At 45.1% G+C, this 16,705-nt stretch overlaps 1 protein-coding gene across 1 annotated transcript in view; it reads left to right on the plus strand.

Moving 5' to 3' along the window:
• Window positions 1-337: 337 nt before the first annotated feature.
• LOC140845505 (uncharacterized) overlaps window positions 338-16,705 on the plus strand; it is a 47,219-nt gene continuing 30,851 nt past the window's right edge. The window contains exon 1 of the mRNA XM_073219750.1: window positions 338-359. Coding sequence (XP_073075851.1) covers window positions 338-359 — 22 coding nt within the window. The remainder of the gene's footprint in view (window positions 360-16,705) is intronic.

Genomic DNA, 16,705 nt, shown 5'->3' on the forward strand with positions numbered 1-16,705 from the left:
AAGATCACAGCTAGTGAAAGAAGGAACCAATGAATCCACAGACCTCTCCTGCCCTTTCCGGCACCCCTTGTACCTTATCAGCTTTGAGCTGGTAATGGAGGAGATAAGTGTGTTTGCACGGAGAGGAGGAGAATGTACGTGTACGTATTACTGTGTTATGCATTCTGATTCTCCCATAATTTTGTAGAGGCTGCCAGAGTTGCCTAGCGATTCTATATCACATGCATCACCAAGAAGTACTAACTTCTAAAAACAAATCCAATCAGAATGAATCACAGAACAATCCAAGGCATAACAATGGAAGACAGGAATGCCTAAACCCAGCAGGCTGGCCAACATGGCTGTTGGGGATCAGACAGGTGAGGGGGAGGGCTACAAAGGAGCATCTCAGATAGCAAAAAAAGACCTTTGGAATAACCCCAACTCATGGAAAATAGGGAGTCACCAAAGGCTTTGTTGGAGAGGAGAAACCCATTGAGAACTGTGCTTCATGGTCACAAAGCTCAGCTCAGGGCAGCCACAACCTCCTGGTTTGCACCCTAGAGGTGCTGTGCTAGGTACTGGGTCTGAGTGGGCATAGTAGGCCAGGGCACAGGGTTGGGGGCCTGGGGGAGGTGGTAAGAGAGAGAAAGAAGACAAGAGTTCCTATGTCCAGAGAGCAAATAATCCCAGAGCAAATAATCATGAGAGAAAGGAGCCCCAGAAAGGCTTATTGAAGAAGATGAGACCTGAATAAAGGCTGGTTGGCAAACAGGAGTGAGTGAAATAAAGGGCGAGGGGGCTACAGGGCATATATGCAGTGGAACAGCTTTGGAGAGGAGAGACCACAAAGGTGGGCAGGGGAGGCAAGCTGGACACCTCCCGTCTGACCCCCAGATCTGCTCTACATGCTTCTTCCCTTTGCCCTGTGTCCCAGAAGGTGCACTTGTGGCCTACATCAGTGATAACCTTGGCCCTCACTTCTGGGTCAGGGTCCAGTTAGAGGCATAGCAAGAGTTGGGAGGAGATGGGGAGAGATGTGGGTATATGATCCCCTGCCAGCCTCCCTTGGCCCTTAAGGCTCAGGAGAGTGGGCAGAGATGCCACTGTTACTAGTCCCAAAGTACTGTCCAAATGCTTCTGGGTTTCCCCAAGCCCCCACCCCACCCCTTTGTAAAAGTCATTTATTCAGTACCCCACAGTGTACTGTTTGTGTTCTGCCAGGACTGTGACTACAGTAGGCAGGAAGGAGACTTTCCAGGATCTAGAAAAAATATGACAATTACCTAAACCAGGTGAGGAGCAGAGACATCACCCAATGAATGTGCAGCCCTCTAGAGTTAGTAAAGCCTTCTCCTGGGCATGGACCTACCACAACTCACAACTACCCTGTGAAGCAGTCAGAGCCACCAACTCCACCTCCCAGATGGAGCAGCAGAAGCCCAAGGGTATGTGGGACTCGGCCAAGAGGTATGGCTGGTCGGTGAGAGCGCCAAGGTCTGCCTGCACCCTGATTTTCCACGCTAACCCAGTTGCACCAATGCAACTCTAAGTGGCCCTGGAATGGACAAAGAAATTCAAGAGGCCTTTCAAGCACATACACATACACATACCTTCAACAGGAATGAATGATTCACTCAACAAACATTTATTGAGCTTTGACAGGGTTTACAGACCTGTGTTAAAAACTGACAAATGAGAAAGATTAGATATGGGGAGGAGAATGAGTCAGAGGAGAAGGGGTGATAGTGTGGCATAGTGGACAGAGGGCAGTGGCTCTGGGTTCAGGAGACCTGGCTCCCAGGCCCAGTCTGAGTGGTGACTCTGAGATTGTCCACTGACTGAACTTGCAAAGTCTAGAGGGGCAACTGCTTCTGACTTCAGACAGAAAAGTTGTGCCTATTTCAGATACAACTGCTAAGTTGAAATCTCTTCAACAGCTCTGGAAATCGTAGCATAGCAACCCAAGATCCTCATCACCCAGCAGTCCTTGCTTCTCTCTCCAATCTCAGCTACTGCAGGCTCTGTGTCTCTGGCCCTGAGACCCTGGCATTAGAAGCTACCTGCAGTTCCCCCTAAGCTGCACTTCCTCTCTTACCTGAAAGACTTTGCACTAGCTGTTCCCTATGCCTAAAAGGCTTTTCCCACTCCTTGCCCACTTTATTCACTTGGAAAATGTTAACTTTCAAAATTCAATCAGACTAGTTACTATATTCCCACTAGTAACTAGCACAATACCAGGCATAGAGAAAGTCCCTTATTTTTTGTAATTAATGATTCAATTGATTAAGAAACAATAACACTAAAAAAGCCAGGATGTGGTGAGTATATTCTGTCTCCATGGGATCATAACAGAAATATTAACAAGCCTTTAGGATATGAGGAACTTGAAGAGGAAGTGAATGTATGGCTGGATGAACTAAGGACAGGTGAGTGAGAGGAGGTAGATGGACAGAGCATTAGATGGGTGAGTGGCTTCCTGAATGGATAGCTGGATGGATGGAATGACTTGCATGAACTTGATCAAAAAGAATCTGGGGACCCAGTCTCCAGAAATCAACCTTTCAGCTTATGAGAGCTGTCAAAAACATCTCTGTGAGTTTTTTTCTTTTTAGGTATCATTAATCTATAATTACATGAGGAACATTATGTTTACTAGACTCCCCCCTTCACCAAGTCCCCCCCACAAGCCCCATTACAGTCACTGTCCATCAGCGAAGTAAGATGCTATAGAATCACTACTTGTCTTCTGTGTTGCACAGCCCTCCCCGTGCCTCCCCCCACATTATACATGCTAATCTTAATGGCCCCTTTCTTCCCCCCCCCACTCCTATCCTCTCTCCCCACCCATCCTCCCCAGTCCCTTTCCCTTTGGTAACTGTTAGTCCATTCTTGGGTTCTGTGATTCTGCTGCTGTTTTGTTCCTTCAGTTTTTTTCTTTGTTCTTATACTCCACATATGAGTGAAATCATTTTGGTACTTGTCTTTCTCCACCTGGCGTATTTCACAGAGCATAATACCCTCTAGCTCCATCCATGTTGTTGCAAATGGTAGGATTTGTTTTCTTCTTATGACTGAATAATATTCCATTGGGTATATGTGTCATCTATTGATGGACACTTAGGTTGCTTCCATTTCTTGGCTATTGTAAATTGTGCTGCAATAAACATAGGGGTACATCTGTCTTTTTCAAACTGGGCTGCTGTATTCTTAGGGTAAATTCCTAGAAGTGGAATTGCTGGGTCAAATGGTATTTCTATTTTGAGCTTTTTGAGGAACCTCCATACTGCTTTCCACAATGGTTGAACTAGTTTACATTTCTACCAGCAGTGTAGGAGGGTTCCCCTTTCTCCTCACCAACATTTGTTGTTGTTTGTCTTTTGGATGGTGGCCATCCTTACTGGTGTGAGGTGATATCTCATTGTGGTTTTAATTTGCATTTCTCTGATGCCTAGCGATGTGGAGCATCTTCTCATGTGTCTGTTGGCCATCTGAATTTCTTCTTTGGAGAACTGTCTGTTCAGCTCCTCTACCCATTTTTTAATTGGATTATTTGCTTTTTGTTTGTTGAGGTGCATGAGCTCTTTATATATTTTGGGTGTCAACCCTTTATCAGATCTGTCATTTATGAATATATTCTCCCATACTGTAGGATGCCTTTTTGTTCTATTGATGGTGTCCTGTGCTGTACAGAAGCTTTTCAGCTTGATATAGTCCCACTTATTCATTTTTGCTTTTGTTTCCCTTGTGGGGGGAGATGTGTTCATGAAGAAGTTGCTCACGTTTATGTCCAAGAGATTTTCGCTTATATTTTTTTCTAAGAGTTTTATGGTTTCATGACTTACATTCAGGTCTTTGATCCATTTTGAGTATGGGGTTAGACAATGATCCAGTTTCATTCTCTTATATGTAGCTGTCCAGTTTTGCCAGCACCATCCGTTGAAGAGGCTGTCATTTCCCCATTTTATGTCCATGGCTCTTTTATCATTTATTAATTGACCATATATGATCTCTGTGATTCTTGTGACAAGATAACAAGGAAGAAATAGATGGGAGAAGAGAGAGGGGTGCATGAAGTACTGTTGAAACAAGGTGGACATTCCTCTCCTAGTATCAGAGCTTCAACACGCAATTTCTCTGCACACACAGCCACAGGTCCTGAACCCACCGGCCTCCCCACTCAATGCCTCAGCATGCTCCCCCTCCAGGGGGCTTTCTGGAATCCCAAAGTGTTCTGACAGCCAAGTCCCGCACTGCACTGCTCCTTGGAAATGTGCACTGCACGTTAACACCCCTACCCCAAGGTCCTCTTCTTATTCTCCCCCTTCCCCATACAGAAGGCATTCAAACACTTGTCAAATCCTGCCTTCCAGAACTTCCAGAGGGCTGGAGAGGGCCCCCTGGAGACCAGAGAAGGCTGCTTAGGTCAGGATTATTAGGGTGGGGCTGGGTTTCCTTTGGAGACAAAGACAAGCATCAGCGAGAGTCCGCTTTCTGCAGAAGGCTGGCACTGAAAGGATTCTTTTTTTTTTCAGTACCAGACTTGTTTTTCTTTTAAAGGTAAAGGAAGAGAGAAAACTCTGAGCTAGCATAGGAAGACAGTGAGAAGGTTTCAGAAGTACTTTAGCACTGACCATGCCCCTTCACACAGCTTCATTTTGATCTCTTCAAGATCCTATTCTGAGGAACTTCTCTTCTTGGCTGCACAACAGAATCACCAGAGAGATATTCAAAACCACGACGCCCTGGTTACACCCCAGAACAATTAGATAAGAATCTCAGGGATGCTGTGGGTCCAGGCACTAGTTAATTTCAATGTCACCCAAGTAAGGGCAAGGGCCCTGGCTATCTTCCCAAGGTTTGGGAGCCTCCCAAGGAGTGCACTAAGTTGGCCCCAGGTCTCACAGTCTGTGGAGGTGGGTTTCAAAACCAGGTCCTCTGTTCACTTTCAAATTCACCACTCCCTGTGTTACAGCCACATGAGAAAAAGTCACTAACATATATGGCTCTCTTACCACACGCACCTTGGTAAGCATTTCACATGTGTTAACCTGCTGCATCTCCCACAGAGGGTTCCAGGTTTCCCCTACTACTGAAAGTGTGCTCATTGCCACTTCACTTTCATGCAAAGCCTACATTAGTACCAGTTTTCACTGTCCAAAAGAAATCCAAAGAGGATTGTTGCTTTTTCAAAATAGTAATTGCTTCTTCGCTTTACACCATTTCAGTTTTCATATCACAGGCATGCTCTACTTTTGGATGGCAGGGGAAACATACTGCGATAATCTCTAATTTACCTTCAACAAACCAAGGCACAGGGAGTTCAGGCCCTTACCTGACGTCACACAGTAGGTGGAGCTGCCATTTTAAGAATCTCCCTTGGCCAGCAGGAAGGATCCCTGTTCCCCAGGTCCTTGTCCCACAGCCTCTTCTCTTACTCTTCATTCTGCGGGGTCTTACGTCCTCCCTGTGGCCATCCTCTCACTAATAATTGCCATTTCCCTCCTGAGCTCCAACCCTTTATATCCAGTCACCATTTGGCTATGTCCTCTGAGCGCCATAAAATCAGTATCGTCCATAATAAATTCTCCGTGTTCTCCAAATCCCTGTTCTTCAAATGCCACCTCTTTCAAAGATCCAGGCCACCAACTGCCCCTTTGTTCAAGCCAGAAATGACTGTCATCTTTGAATCTCTCAGTTCCTTCTTGGCCCATAACCAACTGGTAGCTTCTCCCCGTTCACTCCTTCCTCTCCACTCCTGCCGTCCAGCCTTCACCACCTTACCACACACAGGACGTCATCCCACGTGGCCTCCTTGCCTCCAGTCTCTACCCACCCGCCCTGGGCCGTGGCTGACCACTCTAAAACAGCTCTGATCATGACACGCCTACAAATGTCTCCAGTGACTTCCAAAAGGACAACTGCCCAAACCTTTCCTCTGGTTTTCAAGGCATGTGAAACCTTCCAAAGAACTTAAGTTATTTGGCCAACAGCCAAGAAGACACATTGGACCAGAGTCTGAATATAAGAAGATGATAACCAATCCCAGAAAGAGGGACCCTGGTGTAAGCAGAAACATGATCTAGCCTCTATCCACACCAGAGTTCTCAGGACCACCTTCTCTATGGAACAGCAGCAGGACCTCCCACAGAGCCCACACACTTAAATATTGAGGTTCCAGCCTCATGTCTCCCCTCACCTGGTCCCGCTGCTCACACCACACCGGCCTCGTTGTTTTCTATTTGCATCACACTGTCTGGTGTGGCAGCACTTGCTTGTTGCATGCTGTTCCAAAGCGGAGAACACCTTTCCTCTTTTCCCTTCCTGGGACGCTTAACTCATGCTCAAGATTCAGCCAGAGTCCCTGTCTTTGGGATTTGCTCCCCAGTTCACATGGGTCAAGACCTTCTTCATCTGAATTCCAGTAACACTCGCTGCCACCTGCACTGTGCCACCTGGCACACTGCTGCTCATTTACGCCCCAGCATCTCACACTAGCTGGCTTATCTTTGCATCCATGCCACAACCACTCCCTACAATGGGCCTAATGCATAGTAGATGCTAGATGTTCGGTAATGCTTGCATAATGAATATTCATGGATAAAGGAAAAATTACCTCACTACTGAAAACCACTGCTGATCAAATAGAGGGTTGTCAGGAACCTTCTACCTTCATTTTTTTCAAATATTTTCCAAGTTTCCCAACTAAACTAATTATTCCTGGAGTATGCAAGTTCATCAAATTCCTACTGGAACCTGTAAAATCTGGGCTGTAGCATCTTGCACAAGTCTTCATATAACATGTAACTCTTCAGTTCTCTGCTCTCTTCAGTTACAGCTTCTGGGAGGCCCTGTGCCCACAGCTTCCACCTGGCATTTTTAAGAGCTGTCCTTTACTATCAGAACAAAGCCACCATAATGATACATTACACATAATGAACCATAAAAATAGTACAAAAGTCTTTCAATTTTCTGGTTGTTATCAAATACCATTAAAGTCACACAGTATGGAACATGAATGTTTCTTCAGTCAACATACTGGTTGGTAGCCTGGGTTTTTGTTTTGTTTTGTTTTGATTTTGCTTTTTCGTGTTTTTTTTCTACTGTGATTTTGCCTATTTCAGCAACATTAAGATACCTGACCTATAATTGTATCTACAGCTTTCTGCTTGTGAGCAGGTGTCAAAAGCCCAATTGAGACAATTGATACTTGACTCTCAGACAATACAAACACTTCATTTCCCTGGAGTATCCTCAAGGTATTCCAACATCAAACAGAGCACTAAAAAGCCTGGTAACCTGACTGTGATGCTTTAACTCATCATCTAAATGCATTAAGAGTTCTCATTTCTTGGTACAGGAGACAGGCACACAAAGGACATTCCTTTTTCTTTTATAACAGTTCTATCTTGGGGGTACTTTTCATTTCAAAGTTCCTTAAAGTTGTATCTCATAACCTCTCTTACAGTTTGCCATTGAAGAACAAAGAAAGTGACTATTGGTGGACTGGTTCACTTTTCTCCTTGTCTCCTAGGAAGCTCCATTCTAAGTTGTGTGCATTATTGCAACAGATACTCTTACATTATATAGCTGGATTGACTAGCTTCTACACTACATTTCATGACTCTTGATCTGTCTTCCTAATTTCGACAGTTCTGTTATGCCACCTCAAATCTCTTTTGAGGAAAAAAAGCAGAGCATAACAATTTAATGATAAGTAAAAAAAAAAAAAAAAAGAGGGAGACCAGTACCCAACACTTTTCTTAAATGTAATCACATTTGCCTTCTGAACTGAATACAGGATTCAATAATAATTGCTGATTTAGAGCACCTGAAACTTGACAAAGCCCTATGACAACAGAATCACTACTTTACTTGCATTATAGGTACGAGCTCCTATAAACACTTTCTCAGTTAAAACTTTACAGAACTTAGCACAGTGCCTACCATGAGTAGAAACTCCATGAATATTTGTTGAATAAATGAAGGCACGGGCAAACCTCAGCCTTCAAGGTCGTCAGAGAAATCTTATAATAGAAAATTTGAGACAGTAAAAATCTTTCAGAAAGATGATGCTGATGAACGAGGAGTTAGGATTAGTAGCTTGTGTGTAGTGCAGGCTTCCCAGCCCCACCCCTATGCAAAGCACAAGGCAGAATGGCATATTAGTAATCCGTGAAGCCGGTAGTGTTAGACCCCATTTCACTGACTAAGAAACCAAGGCTCAGAGCACCTAAGCACAGCTAGGAAGTGTTGAGGTTTGGACTCTGGTCTATCTGATGCTAAAGTCCATATTCTTTATCATCATGCTGCACCTCTCCAAATATGTTTCAAGTTACACCTCTGTCACGTATTCAGGACATAAGACTTGTGAAAGGAAATTAAAATATTTTTTTTCACCTTGCTGATTCCTTAGACAGCTTCCTCCATCTGGAACCACAAAATAGGGGGAGGAGGAGTAATACAGAAGGGAGGATAAATATGTATATGATCATGTATATACTAATATACATGTTGCATAAAGCACTGAACTCCTCATCCAATCATTTCCTCCTTCCTTCAAGTATTTCAAGCAATTTTTCACATCTTTCATGTCATTTACCTCTAAAAGCCTATAAGGTGGGTTGTAATATTTCTGTCTTCCTGATGAGAAAACTCAGCCTAAGGGGATCAAATGATGAGCACATTACGGGTGACGGTGCCTGGATGGTCCCAGGCTAAGCTGGCTACAGGGCGCATGTGCTATGCCTTTTTCACTGCCCAATAGAGATCATCTTATGCCCTCAGCCTAGAACCATGAGAACCAATGTGAAATGATTATTTATGCATATTCCAAATGCGTAACTAATCACGTGTGATAGGCCCTATAGGTTTTCTTCTAAGTTCTCCAAACACACTGTTCCATGCCTGGAAAGCCCTTCTTGCTTCCTGAGCCTAAAATTCAACCTCTCACAATCAGCTCAGTTCACCTAAGACCCCCCCACCTAAACTAGAGCACCCCTCCTCATGCCCTCTGTACACTCACCACATTCTGCTGAAATCACTGTGCCCACCGCCCCCCTACTACCTGTAAGCAGTTTTCAGGTCAGAGATTCACATTTCATCATTTTTATATCCCAGGGGCCTGGCACAGGGCCTGGCACACAGAGGGAAACATCAGAAGTTTGCAGAAGAAATGAATGTGGTCTACACCTCAAATCTTGCAAGTTTATAACCATCTGAAACCTCCACTTATGAGAACTGTTTGTAATGGGTGCCTCAACTGGCACAGAACTTCAGATTACATTATTTCCCCTCCGATCCTCAGAGCAGCTTTAAGATATGGGTATTATCATGACCCTTCTCAGATGAGGAAATGAAGGCTTAGAGAGTGACAATGTCACACTGTGAAAAGTGGTGGAATTGGGACACCAGCCTTCTGGTCCTTCCCTCTCCACTGCACTGCTGGCCCTGGAGGGGCACTGGCAGGTCTACTCCATGCATTATTTTTCACATGTTGCCATGCACATCACGAGTCCAGTCTAGATAATCTTTACAACTTACTTTTAGTAGGATAGCCTTGCCCTCCAGCTGTTGCTTCTGATTTGCCGTTCACCAAGAGACCATTCTGGCACCGCTCATCTCGTTTCATGAACTGGGGCATCTGGGCACCTGCTCTTCTCTCACCCAGGCCCAAAGCAGGTCTCAGGGAAGGGGAAGCACAGACATAGCTGCTAGAGAAGGAGATCCCAGTTTAGAAGAGCTCCTTCCCGCACACCTCCAGGCATAGAACCCCCACTCTCATCTCAAACTGCCCCCCGAGGGAAGTGGCCTATCCACGTGACCCATGTTCCGCATAACCAGGAGGTGTCCCTGGAATTCTTGGCAGACATTGAAGTACAAATGAAAATGCACTAAGAACCTTGGTCTCTCCAGGAGCCCAGCTGGTCGTTATTAAGCAAAGTGAAGACTCCTGTGATAAGAATAGCTGCCCCAGAAAATCTCATTTATACCTGATGGGTTTGCTTAAAGGAGCACTGTCAGCTCCCACTCCCAAGGTCAGAGTTCTTAGAAATGTTATCTTCCTGGGCTCCACACTGCCTGGCTTTGGAGTTGTGCCTCTTCACCCTGCTTCCCTTTCCTCCCAAGACGTGTGTGGAGACTGACCCCAACTTGCAAGCGGAGGAGGAGCCTGCACCCTCAGTGACTTTCCACCTTAGGGAAAAGATACGGGGCTGCCGAGCCATGTGCAAGATGACACATAGGGAAAGACAGATGTGTCTAGATTTCATAATGTCTGTTTCTAATATCACTTTCACTTTTACATCGGAGAGGGGATCTGGTGCCTCTTATTCATGGTTGCGTCATTGAGGGCAGAGAGATTGTGTTCCTCACCCTGACGCCCTCACAGTCGTGTTGCTAGGGGGGGTCATGCTGGCTCTGAAGCATCACTTAGGAAGCCTTTTCCTGACCCCTGCTGAGGAGACCCCTATTCTCTCAGCAGCTGGTTCCAAACTTCCAACCCCCCTCAAACTAACCGCCGCACCCACCCCGAACGGGATCGCTCAGACCCAGCAAAGGAGTCCCCGGCTGCTGTGCACACCCCCAGGCCTGAGCCTCTCTCCTTCCACCTGAGCTGCCCCCACCCTCCAGTCTCCTCAGGGGCTCTGCTCTGTACCTGCCTCCTCTCCTTGTGGAATCAATGACCCATTCCTCTCTATCAGCTCTTCCTGCCAACATTCCAAGGTGCTCGCATCTGGCACACCACAAACACTGTAACACTCCCTTCATCCCGATTCCCCTCTAGCTATTGCCCGAGTTCTCACTGCAGCTGGCTCGACCCTCTCGCTCTCTGGACCTGCACAGCCCACAAGCTGGCATCAGGCCCGTTCTGCTACTGAAACGGTTCTTACCGAGGTCACTGTGATCTTTTGTTGGCCTGACCCAGTTGTTAATCTGACCACCCAGCCCCCTCCCTGCTCACAGCCCTGGCTCAGTCCGTCCTATTCCCTAACCCTTCATCCCCACCCCTAAATGCTCCCACAGGTGCCTGGCCTCAGCAGCCCCCTGGGTGTGACTAGCAGATATTCTATCTATAGACAGAACTGCCTGTGGGCAGGTAAAATAGAATCTTGGAGAGGCCCAGATGCAGTCATGTGAGCTGAAAGGTTAGCAGGTGTGAGCTCACATGTCCTGGAGCAGCCATCTACACACCCCTCATAGAGCAGCTCTCCCGGGTCTGGTGCAGAGACTCCATCAGCCTCTGCAAATCCCGTTTTCCAAGATTCCAGGAAGGACCTGACCCCCTTTAGATTGATATAATCCTTCTTTAGATATGTTAAAATTCCAGATAGGCTTGCTCTCATCAGCTACTCTATCCCTTCTTGGATTTGCATATCTCTGGTCCCATTCCTGCTTTGATCTTAGAAGGTAAACTCTTTACAAGCAGCTAAGAGGTGGCCATGCTGTTGCTCTGGGTATCATCCACGAGGGACCCTGTGACTGGCATGAGATCATCCACCTGGAGTTAGTGATCTTTCTGCCTAATAACTCTTAACTGTTCCCTACTCACCCCGGCTCCAGCCCCTTCCTGCCATTCTTCTCAAAGGCCTCCTGAACTCACTCCCATCCTGCAGGCCCCCAGCCCCATCGTGCACTCAGACAGAATGAAGGGCTCCCCCCTGGTTCCCTCCACAACTATAAACTTACCATACTCCAGTATTGATTATTCTTGACATTCTATTAGGCCCATTTGGAGCTTATTGTCACATTTATTTTCATTTTTAAACAGAGTGTTAAAGAGCAATCTGTAACTGCCTGATACCTACACAAACACTGGGAGACATTATGTCAATAACTTGGTAAATGTTTCACTCGCTGATTTCCAGCTGCCATGGGGAGAGATCCCACCATTTGCCAGATGCTCAGATGCTGCCTGGAGAAAGTATCTACAAGGTTATCCTGAGAGTGAGGTGGGGGACATGGGGGCTGCTGAATGTTTCATATCTATTTTTTATTTTAAAAAATGGTGCAGTGGAAACAGTGTGGAATAAACTTGGCTTCATCTTAGATACAACTAGACTCTAGTCCTGACAGTACCACTCACTAGCTTCGTGTACTCTCTGGGACTCAGTTTCTTCATCTATACAACAGGCACAAAGAACAGCAAGACTGCCTGCCTCACTGGGGCTAATAGATCTGAAAGCCCTTTGTGAGCTGTAAACTATTACTCACATGGGCTGCACAGGTTTTTTGCAGGTAGCATTGATGATACCTTGTGCTAGAAAGAAAAGCTGGGACTGTGCATCAAGCAGCCCACCTTTGCCTCATCCTAGTTGGGCCACTTTGGACACAAGGTGGCCTGCATTACTTCACAGGATTCCTTGGGAGATAGTGATAGGGCAAATGGCAAATAGCTTCCAAAAGTCAAGCGTCTGGGGCAAGTCGTGGGGCAAACAGCATCAGCCCTTTTGTGCAGAAGCAAATCAAGAACATTTATCCCCACTTCCTCTCCTGCGGTAATGCCTGCCACAGGAAGATTCCCTGACAAGATAAAAGGAATATCAGTACCTACCCCTAACATGAGCCGCTGGCCACTCCCCACCCACCCTGTCTTCCTAGTCTGCAGCAGAAGACTCCTGCAATCTAGACGACCTTGGGCTGGTCACTTCGCTTCTCTGCCTTCCCTCCCTCCTTATCAGTCAGCTGGGCATACCACATGGATACTGTGTGAGCAACAAGTGAGGTCATATATTTGAGAGACCTTGGTAAACACTTAACTGTTTTGTTTACAAGCTGTCCACATGTTAATGATCAGCATTATTTATAGTAAGTGTGTGAGATAAAAATATGAAGGAAACCCAATGACAGTCCATTTCTCAGCCAAACTAGGCAGAAGCAGAAGTTCCTTTTAAAAGAACCCAGTCGGCGGAGTCTTCTTGTTAGGATAGAGCCTCAGGGAGGGGTTCTAGATCAGGGTCAAGAGCACCATAGCTTTGGGGTTGATTTTTTTAGGTTTGAATCCTACCTGTGTCTGTAGAGATGACAATTTACATAATCTTAGGCAATTTATTTAATCTTTCTGAGCCTCCAGTTTTTCCTCCATAAAATGAGAATAATAATAGTACTTCACAGGGTTGTTATGTTGATTATTGGAGATAATGCACTTAATTCACACAATGCCTGGCTCCTGTGTAAAGGTTAACAATGTTTCAGTAGGTGGTAGGTGGGCTGGATGGAGAAAGGAAGACAGAAGAGAAGGAATGTAGTAACTGGTAAATTATATATATTTTGCTCCATACCAGGGGTCATTCTCATCTTAATGAAATACATAAAAATTACATATATTGGCAAGAAATGCATCATCATATGAAAGATGAGAATTATATTGCTCGTTAGGGTGGAAAGATGGGAGGTGATTGCTTTCCTTTCTCTCTTGAAATGTTTGCACAAAGGATACAGTTTGTTATATTCTTTAAATTCAAAAATAAAAAACAAGCCTTGCCAAAGGACACCATCAACAGAACAAAAAGGCATCCTACAGTATGGGAGAATATATTTGTAAATGACATATCCGACAAGGGGTTAACATCCAAAATATATAAAGAACTCACATGCCTCAACACCCAAAAAGCATATAACCCAATTAAAAAATGGGCAGAGGATATGAAGAGATGGTTCTCCAAAGAAGAAATTCAGATGGTCAACAGGCACATGAAAAAATATTCCACATCACAAATCATCAGGGAAATGCAAATTAAAACCACAATGAGATATTACCTCACACCAGTAAGGATGGCCAGCATCGAAAAGACTAAGAACAACAAATGCTGGCAAGGGTGTGGAGAAAGGGGATCCCTCTTACACTGCCGGTGGGAATGTAAGCTAGTTCAACCATTATGGAAAGCAATATGGAGGTTCCTCAAAAAACTAAAAATAGAAATACCATTTGACCCAGGAATCCCACTCATTGGAATTTATCCAAAGAATACAACTTCTCAGATTCAAAAAGACATATACACCCCTATATTTATCACAGCACTATTTACAATAGCCAAGATGTGGAAGCAACCTAAGTGTCCATCATTAGATGAATAGATAAAGAGGTGGTACATATACACAATGGAATACTATTCAGCCATAAGAAAGAAACAAATCCTACCATTTGCAACAACATGGGTGGAGCTGGAGGACATTATGCTCAGTGAAATAAGTCAGACAGAGAAAGACAAGTGCCAAATGATTTCCCTCATTTTTGTGGAGTATAACAATAAAGCAAAACTGAAGGAACAAAATGGCAGCAGACTCAGAGACTCCAAGAAGGAACTAGTGGTTACCAAAGGGGAGGGGTGTGAGAGGGTGGGTAGGGAGGGAGGGAGAAGGGGATTGAGGGGTATTATGTTTAGTATACATGGTGTAGGGGGGATCATGGGGAAAACAGTGTAGCACAGGGAAGGTAAATAGTGAATCTGTGGCATCTTACTACACTGATGGACAGTGACTGCATTGGGGTATGGGTGGGGACTTGATAATACGGATAAATGTAGTAACCACATTATTTTTTCATGTGAAACCTTCATAAGAGTGTATATCAATAATACCTTAATAAATAAATAAATAAATAAATAACAACAAAAAAAGAAAAAACAAGCCTTGCCCTTGGTTTTAAGGATGCCTTCAAAACACTTCAGAAGTGTCAGGCAGGTGGAGACAGAAATCTGCAGTTTGCAGGGAGAAAGGTCCAAAAGGTGTTGAAGTGATAGATTCCCATGGAGTTTGATATAAAATCCCTGCTCCTTCTGGGGGCCCAGAAGTACCTCTTTGAATACAGAAGTACTCAAGGTAGGACTCAGGTCTTTCCTTTCTCTGAGGGCTTGCACCTCATCCAGCATGTTGGGCTAGCCACCCTCCTGACTCGCAGCCCCGCCCGGGCCCCAACCCCCTCCAGCCTCGAATCCTTTCACCTGAACCAGATACTTGCATGTTTGCAATTCGGGATCTCTAATCAATGTTATCTCCTTCCAGGAACCAACCCAAATGATTCTATCATTATCATTTTTCTTTTCTTTCCTTATAACACTTGTACACTATCTAAAGTTATCTCTCATTTGTTTACATGTTTATTATGTGCCTTTCTTTCCTTAGAATGTAAACACCATCAGATCAGGGACCTTATCTGTCCCACTCAGGCCTCTAGATCTCCAGCAATGGAACACTAATGGGCACTCAAGCATTTAAGAAGAGAAGAATAAATGAATACATGCCAATTGCCAGTGATGAGGGTATTGGTAAGGGGGCAGTTCAGTGATTCCCCACCTCCCAGTTGACTGTGCATGCGTGTAACCTGGGCAAAATTTCAGGCATTTTAGCCAATGAGTAGATGGCAGCCTGAGCTAAGGAACAGGTAGCAATGGGCACAAGAGGCTCCTGCCATAGCAGAAACCCGTAAGCTTGGTTTCAGCAACATCGGCATTGTGCATCTTCAGACATAAGCCTCCGCGTTGACATGGACACTTAGATCTCGTATCTGGGCTTGGGTGCAGTGGAGAATACAAGGCTGAAAGAGCATGTCCTGCCCTGAATAAAAACAAAAGACAAAATCTAGCTCAAGGGAAATGAATTCTCGGGAAATAGCACAGCTCACTTTGATTTAACCCACATTTACTGGGCCAGCGCCTGCAGCAGGATGACCAAGAGTTCTCTATCTCCTAGGATGGAATGACCAGAAAGGGAGCAACAAAACAGAAGGAGGAAAGAGTAATGAAAGAGCGCTAAATTCTCCCAGAGTGCAGAGGAGGGATCCAGGAAACCCTCCCAAAATGAAGTCCAGGCATTCCATTCCTACAGAGGTGAAAGTGCAACCCGTAGACCCTGTGATCCCCGTGGAATCCCCTGTAAGGTCTGCCATCCTAGCTCTGCCAACAGTGACAGGCCTGGGGCCAGGCTGGCAAACTGCTTCCCGCTGTTTGCAGAAAGCAGGACAAGATCTCAGAACCACGGAGTTCCTCAGGAAGAACAGCTAGTTCTTCTGACCACAGCGTGGACAGTGCTAATGGCTACCTGGAAAAAGTGAGGCTTCTGCCTACATCTGGCAGGTGAGGGCGGGGCTCTGAGCTCCAGGAGAAGATTTCCTGGCATTGCCTTTTAGCAATGGGCCTGTTCTAGAGAAGGCTGTACCTGAGAGCTTTTGTGGATCTTTTTAGAATTAAAAAAAAAAAATCCCTCCCAGCCTACGGTGTTAGGAGTGTCGCTGTTTACACATGGCAGATGCATCTCCGTGCAGTGGCTGGTGGAAAGAGCTAGAGCTTTGCGACCCCTGCAGCAGGCTTCAGCCACCCAGCCCTTTCCTTAAGCAACTCCCCTTCCCCTCTCTGTGCCTCACTTCCCCCATCTGCAATCAGGGACTGGGTGACAGCAGCGTCTTCACTCTGCAAGTTTCAGTCCACTTTTGGGTAATAAAATCAATACCAAGGGTTGCAACCAACATTTTTAAAATATATGAAATGCAAGAGTTTGAAATATAAAGTAACTGTGTGTATTGAGGTTAATAGGTGATAGGTATTGTCTTGTGAAACTTTTGTTTCATCTATAAACACATATGTATTAAAGACAAAATGTATTTCTCATTGTGGGTTATCACTGGTTTTTTTTAGAAAGTACAAAACATACTATGTTGAGTTTTCAAGGCTAGTAGCAGAAACAGAACAATTAAGAGGCCCACAGTACTCCTTGTCTAACTACCAATTTT

Source organism: Manis javanica, chromosome 2 (assembly GCF_040802235.1).
Source record: "Manis javanica isolate MJ-LG chromosome 2, MJ_LKY, whole genome shotgun sequence".
NCBI classification, from domain to species: Eukaryota; Metazoa; Chordata; class Mammalia; order Pholidota; family Manidae; genus Manis; species Manis javanica.